The sequence below is a fragment of the Nipponia nippon genome, unplaced genomic scaffold (assembly GCF_047370975.1).
Source record: "Nipponia nippon isolate SJK-2023a ecotype South Korea unplaced genomic scaffold, ASM4737097v1 scaffold_16, whole genome shotgun sequence".
Lineage (NCBI taxonomy): Eukaryota > Metazoa > Chordata > Aves > Pelecaniformes > Threskiornithidae > Nipponia > Nipponia nippon.
In genome coordinates this window covers 12552488-12575009 of record NW_028262332.1, presented here as the reverse complement: position 1 = coordinate 12575009, position 22522 = coordinate 12552488, and the positions used below count along the sequence as shown (strand labels likewise).

General features: G+C 52.9%; 1 protein-coding gene across 19 annotated transcripts in view; it reads right to left on the bottom strand.

Annotated features, from left to right (window-relative positions):
- The window catches only part of MVB12B (multivesicular body subunit 12B), a 69778-nt gene extending 48156 nt beyond the window's left edge, over window positions 1-21622 (bottom strand). For 4 of the 19 annotated variants that reach the window (XR_015703655.1, XM_087752638.1, XM_087752639.1 and 1 more), the window contains exons 1-7: window positions 21049-21445; window positions 20386-20403; window positions 14009-14131; window positions 7853-7960; window positions 4086-4182; window positions 887-1016; window positions 456-578 (exon numbers count right to left, since the gene is read on the bottom strand). Coding sequence is in view for 6 of the 19 variants with exons in the window: in XM_087752638.1 (XP_087608764.1) it covers window positions 456-578; window positions 887-1016; window positions 4086-4182; window positions 7853-7960; window positions 14009-14131; window positions 20386-20403; window positions 21049-21111 (662 nt within the window). In the remaining 13 variants the exon portion in view is untranslated. The other 15 variants (XR_015703643.1, XR_015703653.1, XR_015703648.1 and 12 more) reach the window with 14 other exon arrangements.
- Window positions 21623-22522: the final 900 nt, after the last annotated feature.

Here is a 22522-nt window from a genome sequence, read left to right as displayed (position 1 = left end):
ACCATGAGTGGACTGATTCTTCTGGAGAATGAGCAAAACTTGTCTCCCTATACATTAAAATCTGTATGAACGCTTCTCCCTCCCTTTGGTCAAGGAGAGAAATCGGCTTGGCTACAGTTCTGGCCCACCCTCCAAGGGCGACCCATGCATACTTGTTGGAAACTATAACATCCCGCACAGTTTAAAGCGAAGAAAAGGTGTAGTTTGCCGTTTCCCTTCCTCTGCAGGCTTTTCCTTTCTTCCGACTTCTTCACCTGTATGTCTTTATACAACGACAGCCAAAGGAACTTCCAGGAGGCAAACACTTGGAAGAACGACACGTTCCCTCATTATCAGATCACCCCATGTAATCATTCATACTGATGCGGTACCCTGGTCTTGGTTCCACCAGGCAAGGTTAGTAACACTACACCATGCAGCGTCAAGCAGAAGAGGCTGAAAAGCAGAAAACTTACCTCGGCAGGTTAGGAGCTGGTGTTGAAGACGGTACTTGGGAAGGAGGAGTCTCAGGCTGTGAAGACTCATGGTTGCGTGGAACTCTACCCATCCGGTACCAAATGCCCATGTTGTTCAACTCCCTGGGTAATCAACACAGAAAACGTTAATGCTACAAGCAAATGCTGCACACGTGCACAAGCATCAAGCACTGATGTGTTTCACAAACACCTTGGTTAGTGATAACCAGTCCAACTGGAAAAAAATTGGGGGGGGTGGGAGGTTAGTTAATTCCTACATGAAACTCAGTAACACTGGTACTTATGCAGACTTTTCTAATGACAAGCTTCAGCTCTTACAAACTACTGCTTAGTAATTATAGGAAGACAGGGTGCTCAGCCTTGGTACAACTGAATTTATGGCAACAGCTTCTGGAGTGAGGGGTACTTACCCTATGAACGTGTACTGAGGAGGGGCTTGTTTAGATCTACCCAGGATTCGGATATCACAGATCGCTGCCTCTGTAGAATCTCGAGGGATGAATTTAATGCACAGCCTCTTCTTTCTGAAAGCTATTTCTTCTGCAAAAACAACACAAGACACAGGGTGGTTTTTATGCAAGATTAGGGTATAAATGTTATTTATTGTCTCTCCAGATATTAGGCAGATAATTATGGCAGGAGCTGGAGCCAAAGAACAGATATATGTCAGCAAACCAGACAGTGCAGTGCCATTCAGTGACTGGAGAAATTTTCTATCAGGAGCTCTCTGTACACTGTGTGAGATTTGTTATTAGGCACTGCAATAAACCAATACTCCCTACTACCCTCTGCAGAGAAGGCAAGACATCATGTATGCCACAGAGTACTGCACCACAGAACAGAAACGGCAGGTGATTTTTCCACTTCCACATACTTCTCGCATTCACTTTCTCTTTCCAAGGTAATGTTTGCCTTACTGGCCTGGATAGTCATATCTAAATATTCCTCCCACAAGCACTGCCTCTAGGAGCATACCTGGAAGCTGACACAACCAGTCAGTTTATTCTGCCAAGTGCCTCCCAACAGCCAACCAAACCGAGAGGAGGAGCAGGCAGAAAACAGACTGCCATGCAGAGCAGCTAACAGTAAAATCTGTCTGCCCAAATCTCACACATCCTAAGTGTTAATGACCTCTCCTGACTCAGTCAGCAAGCACTGAAATGATACTCCCACCATGTTTGGCGTGGTATCTTTGGAGGGATAAACCAGATTTACAAAGCAGTAACTGCTAGGACCTCCTATGGGGCAACCATGCTGCACTGACCTGTGTTCAGAGGGGGGATGAATCTGCTGCATTGCCCTTTCCTGCTCTGCATCACAGAGCAATTTCACTTGTTTCCACGTAATCCATCAAGGAAAAACTTAAGCCCATCAGAGTTAAGGCTTATCTGTATAATGAATACACGTGTATGCATGCTGTCTGCTGTATGCAGATACAATCCACGTCCAGCTGTGGGGCAGCCGCATGACAACAGGCGGTACTGGCACACAGATACAGATCTGCGGTGCTTGGAAACCCCTGCTCTATCTCGCCCTACAGAGTCTGCGAGAGTCCCAACGTGAGCAAGGTGAGGTTTCTATTTGTGAATGCGGGCACTTGAAAGACATGACAGAAGTCTGTTGATAAACTGAAAATCTAAAGCGCAGACACTGAATGAAAATCTGGAAACAACCAACAACTACAAACAAGTGCCTGCAAAATAAAAACCCTTCAGTTTAATATGAATAAATATCCTCCAGCTTAAAAATATGCTCTCACTTCAACAGATGGCAAGCAGCCCTGTCTCTATAGGCTCCTCCTGTTTCGTAATCCACACCTTGGAGAAAGCAATCCATCCCGGCCTCTGAAGCTTGCTGTCGCACCAGAACCAATAAATGTACGGAAAGTGCGAGGTGTGTCACAAGACAGCATCTGTGCGTGCAGCTTTGCAGTTACAGTGCTGCTTTTTAGAGATGTTAAATGCCTGTATCCCTGAAGTCTAGTCTTCTCCTGCTTTGGAAAACTAGGGCTTTTATTTGAAGTGCCTAAAACTGATTTTAGGAGCCCAGGGTTTTAGGCTTCCACATCCAAAAATTTTCTCGGAACCTAGTAAGGAGTACTATATTTGACATATTTACTACAAGTCAGCCGTCACTCAGAGAGGAGCATGGAAACACGTATAATCACAAATTGAACTCTGAACAAAATCAGTGCCTCTTATTTGACTTTCACAGTAAGTACAAAGCTGACTATTTGCTTTTGTCTTTGGTCTCTTTCACACTTGGCTAGAGTCTGCAGTCTGTAGCAAACTTGGTTTAGGAGCTGGATTCATTAATTACACATGCTTAACCAGAGTTAATTTTAAGTAAACATATTATAAACAGTCAATCGAAATGTGTTCATTCATGCTTATGGAGGCAGGGATATGCACCACTTCATTAATACAGACAAGTGCCTCTGCTTTCAAGATTGTATGGGTCGCAATCCAACGCATTTTAAATTAATTACGAAGTCCCCTTCCACCAGGACTTTCACAAAAATCACAGCAGCACACGGTGAGTGTCCAGCACTCCCAAGGGCGAGCAGGATAAGCTGACGACTCTCCCCCACGCCACGTGTGCCCAGGAATTCTCCAGGGGAAGGGGTGACCCGGGGGAATGGAAAATGGGCTGCAGAGCCTTTCACTTCTAGGTCACGGGTTCAAATCAGAACCAGGTTGGTAGTGACTGAAAAACCATCCTCGTCTGCTGCAGACCCAGATGAATTATTCCCTGCAAAGCAGGCTCATGTAACTCCTTTCTACTTATAACTAGGCTGGATTTCATTACTGATGAGCACTGGTACCAGCCCCGCTCTTGAGCAGCAGCTGTACCTCAGCGCCAGCGCATGGTGTCCTGCAGCCCTTCCACACTCAGCTCCCATGGGGTTCATCCACAGCCTCCTCTGCCCTGCAAGCCCAAAGCCCTCGATGTCTGCTGCAGAGCAGAGTGCTGCGACCAGACGTGGCTCCAGCTGCCACTGCCACGAGTCCCGGGGGATCCAAATATGCTGTCTGGGAACTGCTGGCTTCAATGTTGCAGCAAAGCCATTTCTGCCTTGCAGAAATAAGGATGGTATTTTCCCTGGATGTTCCACTTGTGCCTTCTCTCAGCAAGCACAAATATACCCCACCGTTCTCAGCGCTACCTGCCAGGACACGGGCCTTCGTTTGTTCACAGAGGGAGGTGCAAAGCCGGTGTGGATGAACCCAGCACCAGGAGCACACACCCTTCCGCTTGGTATCCATCTGTGAACATCCCTCAGCACAGCAGCTCTGCTCCCGCTAGGCCTAGTCCACCCTTGCAAATGAAAGAATAAACTATTCCTTCCTGCCCCAAAGCTGTGCTGCTCTAGCAGGCAAGCTGGTGACAGTAGGGCAGCAGTAATAAAAAGCCTGAAAAGCACAGGAAAACCAAAGGCTGTTTCACTGCAGTCCAGAGCTGCCCCAAACATGCACGTGTAATCCCAGAGAGCAGCAGTGCTGAGAGGGTCCCTCTGTCTGGGACATGACCCTCCGCTGCCCAACCACACAGGCACCGGCGGAGCGGCTGCTCCCAAGGCATGGGACCGAAGAACAGATACCAACTTACGTGTATCGATGGTCTCCTGGATGGGGATGAAGCCCACGGGTAAAGTGTCCTTGATATCAATAAGCTTCATATCAACCAAGACGTTGCCTAAGTGACTCTTTGGAGAGAGAAAAGAAAGAGTTGATTATGACAATGTCACCGAATCCAAACCCAGCTCTTCTCGCCTGCTGAACCCCAAGACACCTTGGCATTGTAACTGACCACCAACTTTAAAAATGGTAAGGAGGTACCAAGCCAAGACTGGCAACTGTTCCCTCTGCAGCAACTACATGATGATTGACTAGGAGATACCAGACAACTTTCAGCATTTACAGATTCTTACATCTCATCCACTGCCATACTTCTGGATCCTCAGAAGCATAATCAAATTCCTCCCTTTGGACACACAGCAGTTCAAAGTACTACCCCCATCAACTCATCCACTAAGCAGGTCACCTCAGTTCTCACACACTACATCTACAATAGCTACATGACGTTTCTGTGACAGTAACAGCAGAAAGCATTACGGGAAGATGGTTCATGCAGACACAGCCAAAGTTATTACATGCATTAGCTAATTAGTACTGAACAGACATGGTTCTAGCTCCAAACGCAGGCGCACTCCAGAAGAGCAGGCCATTTGGAACGAAGAACTTCATTTGGAGTCCATATGAATTCTGAACTGATGCCTCATCCTATTAATCAAGGCTTGAAGAGCTCAAAACACAATTCAGAATGACAGCCTCCACAATTGTTTAGAGACCAGATTTTCTTTGCAGTTCTCGTTAAAGCCAGCATTGCTGCCAATAATCTGGATTCACGTATGGAAGAAAAACACACTTTAGTTACTGCACAGCCTTTATAAACAGAAATGCAATACAGAACAATTAAAATTTCATCCTAAGCCATCAAACCATGTCAGTGTATTTTACTGTTACTGGTTGCTAAGTACCTCCTTCAGTTTTTATCTAGCAGAGTATTTCAGGCAAACCTCTACTCTCTGATTATTACACTGAACTATTTTAAAACATATATAAATTTGCAGCCTCTGAAGTAAGGGGAGATCAGGTCTGAGTTTCTTTTTTGGAGGTTCTGAATTTCATGGCCAACTCCTCAGCAGGAGGGCCACCACGCCGGCAGCCCCGTCCCACCACACACAAGCGCGGCACATGTCCTTTGCTCACGCAAATTGGCTGAGGCCGGGCCGTCCCCACATGCCTCCGTCCCCCCTTTGGCCAGGGCATCTCAGAGCGAGCAGTGCTGGATGATGCAAAGCCTGAATGTATCAGTTAACGTGGTCCTGGCACAGCAAATAGTAGATGAAGTGGTTGCTGCTGATTCATCTTTCATGTTTTATTTATCCAAGCTGTCTGGCTGTGTTACATCAGTGTGCAACTTTCAGCTGAACCAACAATCATTCCTCCATCAACAGCAGACAGGTAGGAGAGATGCCTCTGATAAGTTCATTAGCTGCTGTAACACTGGGATTCAGCATTGACGCTCTGCCATATACACAGGAGAAAAGGGCACAAAGCCTCGCCGTTTGTGAGATGCACCATTTGGGGCCTCCTCACCATGACACTCAAATACCGGCAACGCCCTCATAATCTGTCAAATATCGTAAGCTGTTGAGAATGACGGTTCTGATAAAGAGACACTACAGACTGTCTCTGTTATAAAGCAGGTATCTGAGGTGCATTAACTCCGCTAAACAGAACATGTTCTTCAGGACAAATAGTTCCCAGTGTTTTGTTAAACGCAAGAAAACCCTGAGTGGTAAAAGTTCCAACCCAAAACACAGCAACACATCAACATCCAGGCGAGACGAGCCTTTCCCTCCCGGCTGAGAGCTCTAGGTCGCTGCTACCTTGGAGGGAGGACCAAGGCCTTTTAACCCTCGGAGGTCCCTGGTCAGGCAGCACATCATACCCCTGTGTGGCCGGAGGACTGAGAGGGGAGGGAAAGCTCTTACTGGGCTAACCAGAGACAAGGGTGCTGCTCCCTGCACAAGGGGAGAAGGCTGTTCCCCCACCAGTCCGGTCACCTCCTCCTCCCAGCCCATCAACCCACTTCCAGCCTGCCCGCGGCCGGAGGACCAGGAGCACTGATCAGCTCTGTGTGCTTCCCAGGGGCTGGCAGACTGGCGCCAGCCTCTGCCGGTCTGGTCTCTGCCTCACAAAAAGGCCCCCTCGCACACATGAAGCCCATGGCCTCAAGCAGCACGAGCGCACGTTCTGTCTAGCGCGGGCAGACGGGTGTCCTCGGGAGGGAGCCCGCTCGGCTGGCCGAAGGAGGCTGATGGGCCTTGGGAAATCCACCCTCTGAGAGGCGAGGGCGCTCCCGCCATCCATCGGGTATGGCTGCGGCGAACCACAGGAGCACCGGCTCCACGCCAGCACCTGAACACCGGCAGCACTGCCTGCAGGCTGCTGCCCAGGAGCTCTGCCAGAAGCGCCCGCAGGTCTAATGTGCCACTGACGCAGTGCTCGAGACAACCCACACGCGGGACGCAGCGACTCGCGCCACACCTCGCACAGCAGGCTGCTGTACGGCTGGGACAGGCAGTCCTCCCCCCACACTCCCGTCAATTCACTCCTCATCAAAACAAGGAACGTATTCCCAAACCGTGCCGAGGAAAGGATTCATGCCAAAAGCCCAACAGGCACCAACTGAGGGTTATTTACACTGTCTCTAGTAGCCAGCAGTTGCTACTATCCTGTAATTATTTCTGACAAGCCCGCATTCAAGGTAAACGTAATACTCAAATCATCACAAATATTTCTGTTTAATACCCTCCCTGCCTGTTCTGGGGCTGCTATTCCTGCTACTGCAGGTACTCCAGGATGAAAAGCACAATTATTGTCCATCCACCCCAGGAAGTGATATTTCCCATAGCTCTGGAGCTTTATTTTAATCCTGAGGCAGGCAGGGAAGCGGATGGAATAAAGGTCAAATGCTGGAAACTGGCAGCCCCTGGCTTTCCTGTCAGGACCCATGATCAGCCTCTGAAGTCGCAGTCGCTTTTCTATTCCTGTCGTTGGTGAAAGCACAAGTACAAAATGGTATCTCCATACCCTGACAACTGAGTCACTGTGAATATCCAAAACACGACGAAAAGCAGGATTACCCACTAGATGGAGTGCATTCATTGTAGAATTAAATAGTTCCTCCAGACAAGAGCAAGTTTTCACACTAGCCTCAACCAAAAACACAATAGAAGGCATCAGGCTCTCACTGCACACGGTCCCCTCTCCTCCACGGAAGATGTGGGCTGGCAACTGCCACTAACCAGAAATTAACTTATGCTTAATAGCCATACTAGAAGATTACAAGAATACGGTACCATATGCACAACGTGGGCAAGTTTTCAAGAATCAGCACCAAAAACAACAAAGAAAGAAAAGCTAATCCTGCAAGAAGATATCTATGACGCCCCTGGATTCAGAAACTAACTTTTCCTTCATCAACACTACCTGCAGCATTTGCTTCTCTAGGTAATTAGCGTTAGAAATTAATCAGGATCGTGAGCATGCAGCGCCCATTGCTACAGCAGGGAACACTAGCATGAGGGGGTTGCTGAAACGCAAGCATTCCCTTTTCTACTTCTTTCCATGAAGAACATAGACAAAATGCAAATATCTAACCATTGCAGTTTGCCTCCTGACTCACTCAAACTCAGCGAAATGCCTGCTTGAATTATAATTGGCTCCATAAAATGAATCATCTTATGGGTAAAAGCATACCAGGCATAGATGCAAATCATGCAGACACTCAGCAAACGGACTTACATTTTCTTTTGAAAATGATCTCGTGAAGCACAGGTATCGTGTGACCTTGGATTTAAACAAGCCATCTTTCCAGAGGTCAGCATCCAAGCCATCTGCTGTTTGTGCAACCTGGAAAGAAGAGACAGAGGGAGAGAGGAGACATGTGAGCCAAGATAAAGTTAATGTATGTGCAGTACTTCTTCCTCAGACCTCTTCTAATTAACGGTAGCCCAAACTCTCACAGCATCTCATTAGTTTCTTCACCAGGCGCAGCGCAAAGAACTTCCAAGAGGAGGTATAAAAAGAAGTTCTAAAAACGCTGTCTCTCGGGAGTCCGTTGATTAAAGACGCTCTGACAAAGGCTATTCTAATGAGGAAACAGCAACTTCGGTTACAGTCTCCAAACAATAGTTTGGGCAAGTCAGCATATCGAGGCTCTCATTACCACCCTACACGCAAGGGCACACTGGGGCAAGCTGTGAGGTGGGGTCCACGTAGACAAAGCACAGAAACTGCCCAATCTCAGCATTATTTTCACAGAAAAGCCATTGAGGAATTCTGGCTTGCAGGCCAAAAAGCTGCTTCCAGCAGCTGGGGGAAGCCCTGGTCACTCACAGACTTTAGCAGCAATGCCGCGTGCAAGGATGCACCCTGCAAACGTCCCTCTCCAACGCAACCCTGCGTCCAGCCGCATCAGTGGCACACGCTGCACGGAGGGCGAAGGAGACAGACCCCGGCCCTTCACCGGAGAGCCAGAGGCACATGCAGGAAGAGAAAGGCAGAAGATCGAACCTTCAAGCTGATTCAAGGAGTGGGCAGGAGGCAGCACCGCGCCCAAGGAAAGGTCTCTGCTCTATCAGCAGCTGGGCACTCGCGCTGCATGGTGCAAGCTGGTACCAGCCCCTGCCCCAAAAGGTTTGCTGTTGAATAAGAGAGGAGACAAGAAGGCAAACACAAGGAGAAGGGTAGCAGAAATAAGATCACTCCACCAGACTAAGGCCCGACTGATGGCTCCCAATAGGAGACTCTAGCGTGGTCTGAAGCTACACAGAAGCACAGCTGAACTCCTGCCTAATGCCTCTCGGACGGGGGCAAACCGCTCCACTGCAGCTATTCCAAGTCTAATCTTATTGAACTGAGTAAGACCTTGGCCCCAGAGCAGCCTGATAACAGAGCTGACATTTGTTGCTACTGTTTACACCCGTGTTTTGTTGAGCAGAGACTCTGTGCAGGGCGCAGGAAGCAGGAGATGCATGCTGACAAGACCCTCTGATTATCCAAAGCGCAGGAGAGAAAAGCGTGTTTGTTGTCTGATCAGCAAAGGGAGCAAAGTGCACTGGCTGCTCTTCGCGTTTCGGCAACTGCTCTTCACAATCCCCTGCTCAGCTCAAGCCCCTGTACGACACACACAGCCTTTTGTGGTCAGGCTTCTGCAAAGAAACATGCATCATTTTTAAATAGTAAAATTTTAAAACCAGATTTTGGTGGGATTTTTTCTTTATTATTCCTTGAATTCAACTTTTTCCTAAAGTGCTAGTTTAGGAATATATAAAATCCACACACATCTCCCTCCCCTATGCGTAAGTCAGACTTGGTGAAAAGCTATTCAGAGAGCAGACTGCTTAGAAAAAACTGTTGGCATATAGGGACAGTTAGCTTGAACTCCAGCCCTTGTTAGAAACAGTTTGAGGGACTACAACCAGATTTAATCACTTTGTTAATTAATATGGTTTGAGTTCAGTGTTTCAGTTTTTCTTGTGTTAGCCAGTTTTGTTTTCTTTGTTTCCACATTAAAGATGCTCAAAACTCAACAGGCAGCAATAGATGCAGTCTGCAACTGCAACACTTTTTAGCTAACCTCTGTAAGCTTTAGGAACTTTATATTACTTACAACACCACCAAATGATTTTTGAGGTGGAAGCAGATCACTTCAGTTGATATCATCTCCTCTACAACTCACTGCCCAGGGCACAGCTGGATCACAGCTGGCCGAGACATCTGAAGGGCCCCGCGCTGGCACTGCCACCCCTCCGGAGGAAGGGAGGCCCGGCACTGTTATACTCTGACTTAAGGATGAAAAAACCCCAAAAACTCCAACCCACACCACACCCCCTTTTAGGAACAACCCTGCCATTCTAACCCATCAAACATCTAGTAGAAAGACCCAAGCTGGTTCCGTGGGGAGCCACGCGGCGAGGCACCCGACCCATCTCCAGGGAGGCACAGCAGTCCAGGCTGACCCTGCACTCGGCCCTGCCCGATGGCCGGCCTGGGCAACGTGGAGCTGGGCACCGCTGGCAGCTGATGGCAGGACCTGTGTCCTCGGCTCCCGGGAGCCAGCAGTGCCAGGCCCGGCCCACAGCACTGTGCCCTGGGGACAGGGTCCCTGCTGAGCAGCCACTTGGGCCCCTCCGATGCTTCCCCACCCAGCTGAGCTGCCGGTTGCTGCCCGACTGCCTGCCCCGGCAGCACCAGGCAGGCCGCACCGTGCCACCTGCGGAGCCTTGCAGGAGGACGCGAGCATCGGAGCAAAAAGCAGCCGGCAGTAAGAGCTCCCAGCCCCAGAGCCCCATGGGAAAGCCAGTAAAACCATTCCTGCTTCTGCCGAAACGCAGCAGTCGCAGGCGACATTGCCAGCAATTAACCCTGAGCGCTCTGCCTCCGCATCATCCTGCTGAAAACTCTTTCCAAGCCTGGAGAATGTAAGCATGCATTAACTTGTCAGAAAACTCATGGGGAAAGAAAACAGAGCAATATAAACAGGAAAATTCTTACATCATCTGCTGGGCTCCTGCAGGCAGGTAGGATCCGCACCACCTCTCAAAGCAGAGCTGTGCCTGAGCAGCGCTGCTTCACGATGGCAGCGCGCCCTCGGTGCGGCAACATGGGAAGGGAGCCGACCTGGAGAGGCCGAGGCAGGCCTACCCAGCAGGATGGGCGCTGTGCAGCCCCAGCTCACCAAGTCCTCCGCTTGGCTAAGGGGCGAGGAACATGCGGGACAGAGGACATGGCACCCGGCACGGGGCGCCCAGCGCCCCAGGCACAGGGAAGGGTCCTTCTCCTCATGGAGCTGGGGGACGACACTCCTCAATCATGTGCTACAAACACATGGACTTGACGGAGTGACACCCAGTAAGGAAGGTGTCCCCCAGCCCACCCCTCCAAGTGTGGGGTGATCTACCTGCTGCCCAGCAGTCAGTATGGGGTCACTGCTACCACAGGACAGGCCTCTGGCAAACGGGCCCACTAAACCGCCTGCCCCACCGCCAGTGGTGTGCAGGGCCGTCCCTGCTCCAGCATGGCCCCGGAGGGGGCAGCATGCTCGGGCTCTCGCCCCAGAGCAAACCCCACCGTGGAGCTGGCATTCAGCCTCAGCCGGCAGCAAGGAGCGCGGCTGCAGGGGAACCCCACCTCTCCTACCCCAGGCGTCCCGCCTCCCTCCTCTCCTCCCTTTCCTCCCCACCCATATGCTCAGTCTTGCCAGTTTGGGCAGATTTTCAGGAACCTAAGTTCAGACACACTCTGTACATTTTGGCAAAATCAAGTCTTTGGTGCTTTAGCTGTTAAAAGACCTGGCTAGTCATTACAAGTGTCAGTAGCTGTTTTCTAAGCAGACCCAAAAGGCAATGGAGATTTCTGAGTAATTAAAAAACTACTGAGGGAAAAAGATCTCTGAACCATTCGCCAAGATTCCCCCAGGTCTGTACCCTGGGCTCTGCCGCACTGCCACCTCCAGCCAGGCAGTACGCCGAGCCTGGGAAACGGACTGGGACCTCCCCGTGGCATTTAACTTACACCTGGGCTGAAAGCACCCATGCCTTTGCTTGTTTGTTTTAAAGAGGAGCAAAGGGAAAAGGAAGGAAAAGAATATGGCAATGGTTGTTTATTGGAGAAAAGAGATGAATGAAAGAGAAACTGGGTAAAGCCTATAAATAAATACAGCTGTCTCAGAAAGAGAGAACTGGGTACTTCATCACAAAACTCAAAATCATCCATGAAACTACACAGTGTCGAATTCATCACTAGTAAGAGGAAATACTTTGCCCCACAACTCTGAATCCACCTGTGGAACTGAATGCTGCAGGATGCTATAGCAAAGCACAAACCGATCAGATCCCTAAGGGGACTACAACAACATCCCAAGATAAACTGGTGTTAACGCTTCCCAAACGATGAGAGTGGTTCTCCTTTTCAGGGTGTGGTTTGAACCTCTAACTATTAGGACTTTAGGGAGCACACTCCTAGGCTGGAGCTGCCACAGCTGCCTTCATCAGGGCTTTACACCCTGAAGCCACAATCAACTGCTGGTGTCTCATTAGGGAAATTGCCTATCTGGAGAAACACAGAGCCTGAGACCAGCCAAGTCTGCAGGTTGCCCACGTCTCAGAACATGACTTCATCCACTGCACCGAGAAGTGCACTTCTGCATACTTGGCTTCATGCCTTCAGATAGGACAGACTGGGTTCCAGAGAGGTTACGGGGAAGCGGCCATGCCGCATACCACGCGCTGCCCCACAGCCCTGCCTTGCGCAGAGGAGCCACCTTCCCAGACATCCAGGCAAGAAAAGCACAGCCCTGCGTGCCACCGTCCTGCAGGTTTGGGCACCAGGACATCCTGTCACATCAGGGTGGCACCCAGAGCAGCCCCATCACCGCAGGTGCTGTACGGTGGAAAGGACACCGACCGCAGCTCACAGCATCCACGCACGGAGCTGGGCTGCTGATTTGCCATATGCGAGGCTGAAGGAGTAAGCGTGTGGAAGCCATGCTTAGAGTAAGACAACTGCAGACGGCAGGCACTTCCCCACGGCCTGCAGCGGGGACTGCTGGCCCCAGGGTCAGAGGAGAGCTCCTTGTAAATGGAGAGGAAGGCAGAAGAACCAGGGGAAAGGCAGCCTCCTCTCTGTGCCCCCTAGGAGAGAGCGACCCACATTCACAAGCATTATTACACCACCACCGTAATTGGATTAAGCCACAGGAAGACTCTTTTATCTTGTTTAGTTTAAACTGTGTTAGCGCTGAAGCTCCCTATTAAACCACAGACAGGCTATCTGGGGTAAGCGCTCTCTCTGCCCAGCCATTTAGGCAGAATGCAATTCTGTTATCACAACTCTCACATTGTCCCATGCTCCTTTATCAGGGCAAGCAGCTAATTACACAGCCTGGCTCACACAGGTAATCAGCACTCAGAAAAATGCAGTAAATGCAAAAACCTTCCAGGTCTTTAAGGAGCCTTTTCCCAATTCCCTCCCTCATGTCCTTACTTCAGCCTGATCCATTTTCTTCCTTCTCACACTGAACAGGGTATGCAGTGATCCAGAGCTGAAAAGGTGTGAGCAAAGCTCCAAGTCAACTGGTTTCCACTCCCAACCATGCAAGCTGTGCAACTCTGGAAACCCAAGATGTGATGTAGCCCAGTTGGAGCAGGATATACAGAAAGGTCAGCAGATGGACTATGAGCCAAATCTTTCCATACAGAGCGCTGCAAGGTCAGTATTTTATGATATGTCACTGTTTGGGACACTAATCTATGGGGAGAAAAATCATGCTGTTGGTTACGCAGTAACTAATCCAAGGAAGGAGCAGCCATTAAACAGTCACCTCCCTTTATCCATTCACATATTCCTCTCTGCTGTATCCAGCTGCCTTTTCTTGCTGCCCAGCCTCCTGCCAAAGCTTAGTTTAGAGGTTTGCATTCTGTCCATCAAAATCATCCTTGCAATTTCAGCTGGATGCAAAACTCTATGCTTCCCATTCTGGAGCTTCTCATCATCATTGTGCAGTGCTGATATGTGGGATTAAACAGCTGATGCGGGATCCATTTATTCAGAGATATAATTTGTGCAATACTTAGGACTCCTTCAGGGTGAATGTTACTAGGATTATTAAATTTGCATGCCACAGTGGCCAGCTGTTTCTGAAAACCACTCCTCCAGGTAATTATGCTCCTCTGGAGTGGCACAGATGAAGTAGCACGATTGCACCCACAAACCTCCACTGAGGGAAAGCACTAAGTGCTGTGGGATGAGAGGTGGGCAGCTGGATATCAAATTACTTCTTAAAGCACACGTCTGAAGGCAAGCCCTCTCTGGAAGAGATGCTTCTGCCAGCAAAGTAAAGCCTCATTAGTGTAGAACCAAAGCATTAGCAACGGCAGCTGAAATAGCTCTACTTACTACATCATAACCTGTCGGTGCTCGGTTCCGGGATGCAACCACACCAACACCCGTGATGGGATCCATCGGCAAGTCAGGCAAGGCATCTGAGAGGTCTCGCACTTCAGGCATCATGGACTGATCCTGAAAGAAAGGAGCAGAATTAAAGGGCTACTCGGCAGCACACCCCAGCAGAAGACAAGAGAGCACCGAGAGCCTGCATGCATGCCACAGCGCCTGTGCTGACACACCACAGACTGCCAAGTTAAACACAGGATTAGGCCAGACACACCTTCTGCACTTTCATTTGCTTTTGATAAGAGGGTACATTTGTGCAATGCCCAATAGGTTTGGAATTTGGGCCAGCAGCCTCTTCTGAGATTAATTTTGTTGTTTCCAGGATACTTAGCATGGGCTGGTCTCCATCTAGCAATGATGGGAAAACCCAAGTTCATTTCCTTCCCTCCCAAACAGAGAGCAAACTTCACCCCTGAGTCAGGCTGGTTGAAGCAGCTCTGCCATTTTAAGCAGCAAGAAATCTGCTCCTAATGGCTTCATTGGGAGGCTCCCCATCCACGTTGAGTCTCAGACACGCTGGGAGTTCCCCCATGCGTCTTCAGTCCCATCGCGCCCTGCTGAACCAGACCATTTTCATGTAGCAGCACAGATGTATCTGGCGCTGTATGCAAAACCGCGCTTGCTGCAGAGAGCCTGAACGCCAGGGGAACACAGATGAAGCAGCACAGGATGGTCTGATGCAAAGCAGACAGAGGCCTTGAAGAGGCCTGAGCATCTTCCAGGAGAAGGGAGACATCACCGAGTACTTCAGGGGAAGGAGATACACAAAGGGGGATAGAAGCAGGTAAGACCAACCAATTTCGGACAGATGGTGTTGCAGGAAGCAGGAGGAGAGGACAAGAGAGCTGCTGAAACAACTCGCTGAGGAGGAGGATGGGAAAAGGTGCCACTGCCTCAGCATGTGGTCTCCTGCAGAGGCAGCCAGTTAGGGCAAGTCTTCTCCAGCTTGCAGGCAGGAATGCCCCAGGAAACCACCCCCCACGCACCCCGAGATAAAAGGGCAGTGCTTTGTGTAAACAAGCGTCACTGCTGCGCAGCCAGACAAGCCGTGAACCAGAGCTACCTAATTCAATTCCCTCCTCAGAGCAATTAAACCCCAGCATTTCTAGGCCATGTAGATAGCTAGTTACTTACTGCTTCTAGAAAAGGCAGAGGAGAGTGCTGGTGCCAGTGGGACCTGGGTTTACACTTCACAATGCCCAGTCAGAACAAACATCGTGCTGCAGGCAATAAAAAAGAGCAAGTCTGGGCCCTATGTAGATAACAATAATGTCACATGAACAGCCAGGCTACCTGAGGAGTCCAAAACAACAGAAGCTAGCGACCAGTAATGGTGAAACACCAGTGCCGATGAACCAAACCTAGAAGAGAGCTCTGCTTCGGCACCTAGACAAGCATCCAGCAAGCACAGAGTGAAGCAGACCCACTTTGCTCTCTATGCAGTTTGAGCCTCCAAAACACGACTATAAGCACGACACCCTCCCCTCCCGACGGGTTCCCTGTCCTCAGGGCGGGCGAGGAGCGGGGGACTCTGCCGCAGGAACGCTGGTAGCACCCAGGACAGCCCAGACAAACCCCACACCGCTGCCTGCGCTGCTCCACCGGCTCATCCAGATGCCTTGCAAATAATCCAGAAGCCATTGCCTAAAATGTGCAGTACCCAGCAAACATAATGTGAATTTAACGAAGAACTTACAATCTGTTCTTCATACAGATGCATGTTTCCTGAAACTTTTCCAAGTCACTCTCAATAATGTGATGACTTGCTATTACACATCAGGAGGAGCTGGGAGATAATGAATGCTGATACGAGCTTCTCTCAGGCCATTTTGAACTGAAATCCAGGTAAGTGACGATATTCCCCAGCACGCTAAGAACACCGCGTGGCAGGTTCCAGCACAGCCGCAGCTGCACTGCAGGGAAGCAGATCCGCTCCCCTGGTGCCTTTGGCCTCCACCAAACCCACCCTGACTAAGCACCGGCTCGCTCTGCAGAGGCAGGGGGAGCAGGAGCAGCCGAGACAGCACCGACACCTCAGGGGGGGAAGCAGAGGGGCTGTGCCCCTTCTCGGACCCTGGGAGAGCCCAGGCAGGCAGGGAGCCTCTGGCACTCCCTCCTCTTCCGCAGCAGTGGTGGCAGGGCTGGGGACCTGCTGCCAAATGCTGCCCAGGCCGCGGCTCACCACGCTGGGGCCTGCTGCAAGGAGGCCCAGCTGCCCCAGCAGGGACCTCAGCAGCAGGGGCGGTCTGGAAGAGGCCAAGGACGGGGCCCTGGGGGTCCCCAGCAGCACCGCAGGAGGGGAGGTGGGTGCCTCCACCCGCAGTGTGGTGCCGCTGGGCAGACCCCCTCAGCCTGACAGCACCCTGTCCTCGGCAAGAGGAAGAAGGGCACCTTTGTCAGAGCCGTTTGCGGTCCTGCTCGGCACAGCAGGGGGAGGGGAAACAGCATCAATCCTCACTTTGTGCCGGCTCACACAAAGCCCTTCTATGGCGGCGGCAGCAGCTAAGCACGGAGAACGGGGCTTTCCGCCTCGAGAGGGCGGGAGGCAGAAGCCATGGGGTGAGACGCAAAGCGGCACCAGTGCAGGGCCCAGAGCAGCACCCACGACAGCGAGGGCCGAGCTGAGCTCCCTGTGCCCACCACCGCTGCATCCAGCGAGCCTGGCACCTTCCTCTGCCCAATGCTCAGACCGCAGCCCATGCCCGCAGCCGGCGGGGACGGGTGGGCAGAGCATCTGCCCAGGAAGCAAACTGCCGGGTCTCCAGGCAGCGTGGTGCACCCTGCTCCGCAGCGGGAGGGCTGGGGCAGCAGTGCTCGAAGGCGGCTGGCCCAACGGCCACCGCAGCATAGCAAGGCTCTGCTGCACCAGGCCAGCTGCTCAGGGCAGCTTCCCGCTGCGCAGGTGGCATCGAGGATGCATCTGGAACAGATATGGAGCAGCAGCAATCGGCTTGCACACTCGGATAAATGTTTTTATAAACTCTGCACAGATCAGAGGGGAGTCTCTGGCTGGGCAATCATACAGACGATTAGTTACATTGCACTTCTCCCCCAGGGCATCTGCAAAGTTTCGTTTCTTTTCTATCGCACCTTTGAACTTAAAAAAAACAGTGAAAGAACAGATTAAAATAACAAGCTGTCTAATAGGAGTATTTATAGAATGCTGCTCCTTAATTTAACGAAGTTCTCTTTAAACAGCACAAGTTTGACCTATACACCCACCTAACATCATGGTGGCCGAGAACTCAAACCAGCTGACCAGGAGATGGCCTTTCACCATCCTGCGCTGAGCTGCGTTTGCCAAGCTCTGCCAAAAGGCCTCCACCACTCCGCCCACTGCAGGGTTATTCTGGGAACAGCCCAAAACAATTAGAAGAACATTTTTCCCACTAGTTGGGAGCATGCTCCCTGGAGGTCGTTCTCAGCTGCAGGGCCACATGCAGCCCCCAGCATGCCCAGGCAGTGAAGGGAAGCCGGATGTGAGCCCTGGGGCAGGAAGAAGTTTCAAAACACCGCAGGGCCACAGCAGGGAAAGGATGTGTCTCCACCAGAGAAAGTCACCGCGCATCCTGCCGGCAGTGGACCCAAGCAGCTCGTGGCAGAGAGGGGCAGGATGGCTGCAGGACAAGACACAGAGAACAGGCTCCTGGCATGCAGCTGCCACGCTGCTGGCTTTATCCTGAATGCTTCCCGCCCCCTTGAACTGGCTGTGCCATGGGGCAGCAGGTGCAGGGGTCCCAGGGATCTTGATGCTCGGCTGCAGGAGAGGCCTTCAGGGACTCTGCCAGCCTCTGCCACAGCCGCCTTCCCCCTGCCCTCAGCCAAGGCCCTGCTTTATCTTCTTTGCCTTCTCCTGCCCAGGGTTTGGGGGACCACTTGCTCCATGTGGCACCAACCCAGGCCTGGGCCCAGCGCAGCCAACAGGCACCTTGCAGGCACGTGGCACAGATCCCCTCCTGCTCCCTCAGCACTGCAGCAAGGCCCCCTGCCCCAGCCCAGCAGAGATGGCTCTGTGGGCCACAGCGCACAGAGCGGGTAGCAGAGACAAGCGCTGGGGTGCCCTGCAGCAGGCTGGCTCCAGGCAGACCTGCCGACCAGGCTTCCAGAAGTCTTTGCACCAGGGAGTCTGAGGCCAGGGGGCTGATGGCCTTTTACACAAACCAGAGCAAGCGGTGTCTGTCCTGTGTCCTGTCCTGCCACCCCCGACTCCAGAGGCTGCCAGCCTGCAGGGCAAGCCACCAGGCACAGGAGAAGAGCAGAGGAAGAGCAGGCAGCAGGCAGTGACATTTAGTCAGAAAGCCACACACGTACAGTCCAGCCAGGGTCTCAGTTTGACCTGTCGCCACACAACACTCGCTGGTGCCCTGCTCTGGGTCCTCTTGAAGTACCTCTTTCCAACATGCAGACCGGGTCTGCTCCCTAGGAGATGTGTAACACAGGGTTCGCGTTGCCCTGGCTGTGCGAAGCCCTCTGCCGACTGGCAACGCAGCTCCAGGCGGCTGCCTCGGCACCCTGAGCCTCGCACACCGCAGAGATGGCAAGGCCGAGGGCAGCTGATCGCCCCAGAGGGGGCTGTCTGGCAGCCCGCAGGCACACACGCCTCCCTTCTCCCAGCACCCCCACGATTGTCTGTTTACGTCCTTTTCACTAGCTCTCACCCATTTTCTTGCTAGCTCATCTCCGCTTTTATTAGTTTATCCTAGGCATACTTCTCTGCTGGCCTTGCTGTCTGTTTCAAGTATCCCACTGAGATGGCTGACCACACACACTGCTGGGCTTTCGCTAGGACACATACATAGCAAAGGAATACATTTTCAGAAATGAATGTATTATTGTGAGTTTGTAGAGCATTTTTCCCTCTTGGTGTTCCTTTTCAACAAGTTAGGCAATTTCAAGAGCTGGTGGGTGCACGATCAGATCAGGCCTGATGATGTATTCGCTACAGAAGCATCACGCTGCCAGCAAAGCAGGTCAAGTTCTGAAGTTAAATAGCAAGGGACTTGGAGAATGGTCTTATTGTTTCTTCCTTCAGCTACAAGCCCTGCACTTTGACACTGACTTGCTCTTCCCACAGGCAGAAAAGTATGAGCTAAGGCATAACTGGAAAAAAATTATCAACTACCTCACTGAGTTCCTGCACCCTGTGGGAAATAATCCCATCAAACCAAAGCAGACACGCCGCTAAAACCCTTGCTCACATGCTCGGGTTATCGCTCCATCGTTTTGAAAAGGCAGCAGGTACTGCTGGCACAACACAGGTTGCTTAGAAGTCACACTGACATACTCCTCCGCGTGCCCGGTCCTCCCACCACGTCCGGGAACAGGACACAGCCCCAGCCAATTTTCTATTTCTGTTCATGGAATAGGACATAGTTTCAATCAGAAAAACAGGAGACCGCAGCGGGACACAGGGTCAGGGCCCTGGAGGCCTCCGCCACAAGCGGGCAGAATTTCAGTTTCACGTTTCGTCCCAAACAAAGGTATGTCTGGAATCACCCCTGCACCCAGGCTCCCATCTTGGAGACAGCTGCCCCGTATCAGCTGCAAAATCTCTACAGTTTGTGACTGAACTGGATGGAAAGAGGAACTTAAATCACAGAATGAGCAAAATCGAGATCTCCCATTGCATCACAGCACTTCTAACTACGGACACTCACTTGAGAAGAGTGTCTATTTCAAACCAAAATAGGTTTCCATACACAGATGACCTTGCACCAGGGCAGCAAAATTTAAATGACATTCAGTTCAGTTATTTCTATCTTGGCACGTGTGTGAACAAGTCCCTGGGGGCTCCAGGAACCCTTCAGCCTAGGATTCATGTTGTCAGAGCAGCATGCGCTACAAGACTGAAATGTCGTGCGTTTTATTTCACACCTCCAGCTCAAACTAAACCTTAGTCGCAGTATGCTGAGAAAATCTAGCGGGTAAGGCCATCTCAGCTCACAGGGATGACGCTGCCAACCTGCTACACAACGCGCAGGCTCCACTAAGGTATACGCTAGCATGTTCTCACACAGTGAAAATAAAATACAAGATGCAGATGCCCAAGTTTCAGCCCGACCAGCTGAACACCTGCGGAAGCCTGGCCTGTCTTGTTGCAGCTGAAAAACTCTGCTTGCATTACCGTGACCAAGCTGCGAACGCCCCAGCTCAGAGAAAGCGCAGAAAACACTGGAGCTTGGTGGATCTTTGCGAACCTCTCCAGAAACCACAGTGAAAGCTCACAAGCCTCGGTAATGCAAGAGGTGAGCGCGTAAAACACAGGCCGCTCAGTAGCACTGCTCCAGCCAGTACTGTAGGGAGAGAGTCCACATTATCACCTCCAGATACGCAGAAACCTGAAAACAGGCGAGAAAAACGGGCAGTCAAGTAAACCCACGCTGTAAACACCTGCAGCAAAAGACCACGCGAAACACGGGGGTTTTTTTGTTATTTTCTCTAACCAGTCACTAATAACATTTGCAGTAAACTCCCGAGCAGGCCAAGGTCACCAGGGGTTTGCCCCCCCGCGGATCGGGAGCTGTTCCCACAGCGGACCGCCAGCCCCGGCAGAGCCCTTTGAGCTCGCTCGGAGAACAACAGGCAGCTCAGGGCCGGCCCAGAGCTCGGCCGCTCGCAGGCCGGGCCGGCAGCGCTGCGAAGGCGCAGCCTCCCCGCCACGCACGGCACCGGCAGGGCCAGGCCCGAGCCCGGGGCGCTCCCGCCGGCCCCTCCGCCGCAGGCACCCCGGGGGGCCCGGGCGGGCTCTGCCCCGGCCCGCAGACCGGGCCCGGGGGCCGCCCGCCTCGCCCGGGGCCGCGGCGCCCCGGCCCTGCGAGCGCCCCCGCCGCCGCCCCGGGCCCCGCTCTCGGACGCGCCGCCCCCGCCGGCCGCCCCGCAGCAGCCCCGAGCGCCCGCCGGGCCCGGCCCCTCGCCCCGGAGCGCGGCGGCCGCGCTCGGCCGGGCCGCGGCGAGGGGCCGCGGCGGCCGCGGGGACACTTAACTGTTGCCCGTGCGGCGGGCGGCGGGTCGCGGCTCCCCCGTCGCAGGCAGAAGCAGCTCCTCATCGCCCGGCGGAGCCGGCGCGGCGCGGCCCGGCGGGAGGAGCGGCGGCGGCGGCGGGGGAGCGGCCTGCGGGCCCGGGCGGAGCGGAGCGGGGCGGGGAGCTGCGGGCAGGCCGCGGCCCGGCCCCGCGCGGAGCCTCGCCCGGCGGAGGGCGGCGTGCCGGGCCCCGGGGAGCGGCGGGGCTGGGGCCGCAGCAGCGCAGCGCAGCTCGGGCTCCCGCCGCCGCGCAGGCCCCCGCCCCCGCCGCTCCGCGCCCACCCGCGGCCGGACCGCGGCGCGCAGGGCCCAGAGCCCGCCCCGCACCGGCCCCTGCGGCACCGCCGCCCCGGCCGCCCCGACCCGTCCCGTCCCACGGGGCACTCACCGCGGCGGCCGCCCAGCGCTGCCTCCCGCCGCCGCCGCCCGGGCACGGCCCAAGGCGGAACGGGCCCCGCAGGCCGGCGCGGCGCTGGGCTGGGCTGTCCCGTCCCGGCACCGCGCTCCGCTGCCCGGCCCCGGCCCCGGCCCCACCCACGGCGGGCGCGCCCCGGGGCCCGCGACCCCCCGCCCCCGGGTAGCGGCGCTCTGCCCCTCCGCCGCGTCCCTCCTGGTTCCAGCAGAGCCAGGGCTCGCAGGCCAGCTCCTGCCTGCCCCGTGCCACAAAAACCCAGCCTCACAGAGAAAAGGACTCATCTGCTGACCTCCGCTGGGGCGGAAACTTCTCAACAGCATCTCCTGGCTGGTGGCTGCCCCAGCTGCGAGCTGTGGTCCTGAGCCTTTGGGAGATGGATGATGCCCAGTGGGAGAAGAGCTGAATAATAGTGATTTGGTCAACGCAACCTCAGTCTTGCTTCTGAAACAAACTACATCTAGGAGATGGGCAACAGCTGCTGTGGACTGATGAAGGGCAAATTGTGTTGAACCAAGCGAGTGTTTTTCTTGAGAAAACAGTCCCTGTGGTTAGGGGATAAGCAGCTTTGGGAGCTACCTTGACTTCAGTAAGATATTTGATGTTCTCTTTCACCATGGCCTGAAAAACAAACTAAGCAAATATGGTCCAAGAGGTCAGGGTTTGCCAGGCTGGTCGGGTAACCAGAGCCATTAGCCATCCACTCACAGCTCGGAAGACATCCTGACCTGAGGGTCGGCACAGGTCTGGTTCTGCTCAATATTATCACATGCCAGCGAAGAAATTGAGAACACACTTATTAAATTAGCAGGTGATGCAAATCGCAGCATAACCTGGAACAGCAGCGTGGCCTGCATCCATAATCATGTGAACTAATCCTGCAGCTGTCCTGCATTTGGTTTTGAGCACCTTACCTCAAGGAAGGTCATCAATGATAATCTGGAGAGCAGCAGGATTGGTGAAAGGATCGACATCAATGGCCTTTGATGCAAGACTTAAAGAGTCAGAGCTGCTAATCTAAAGAA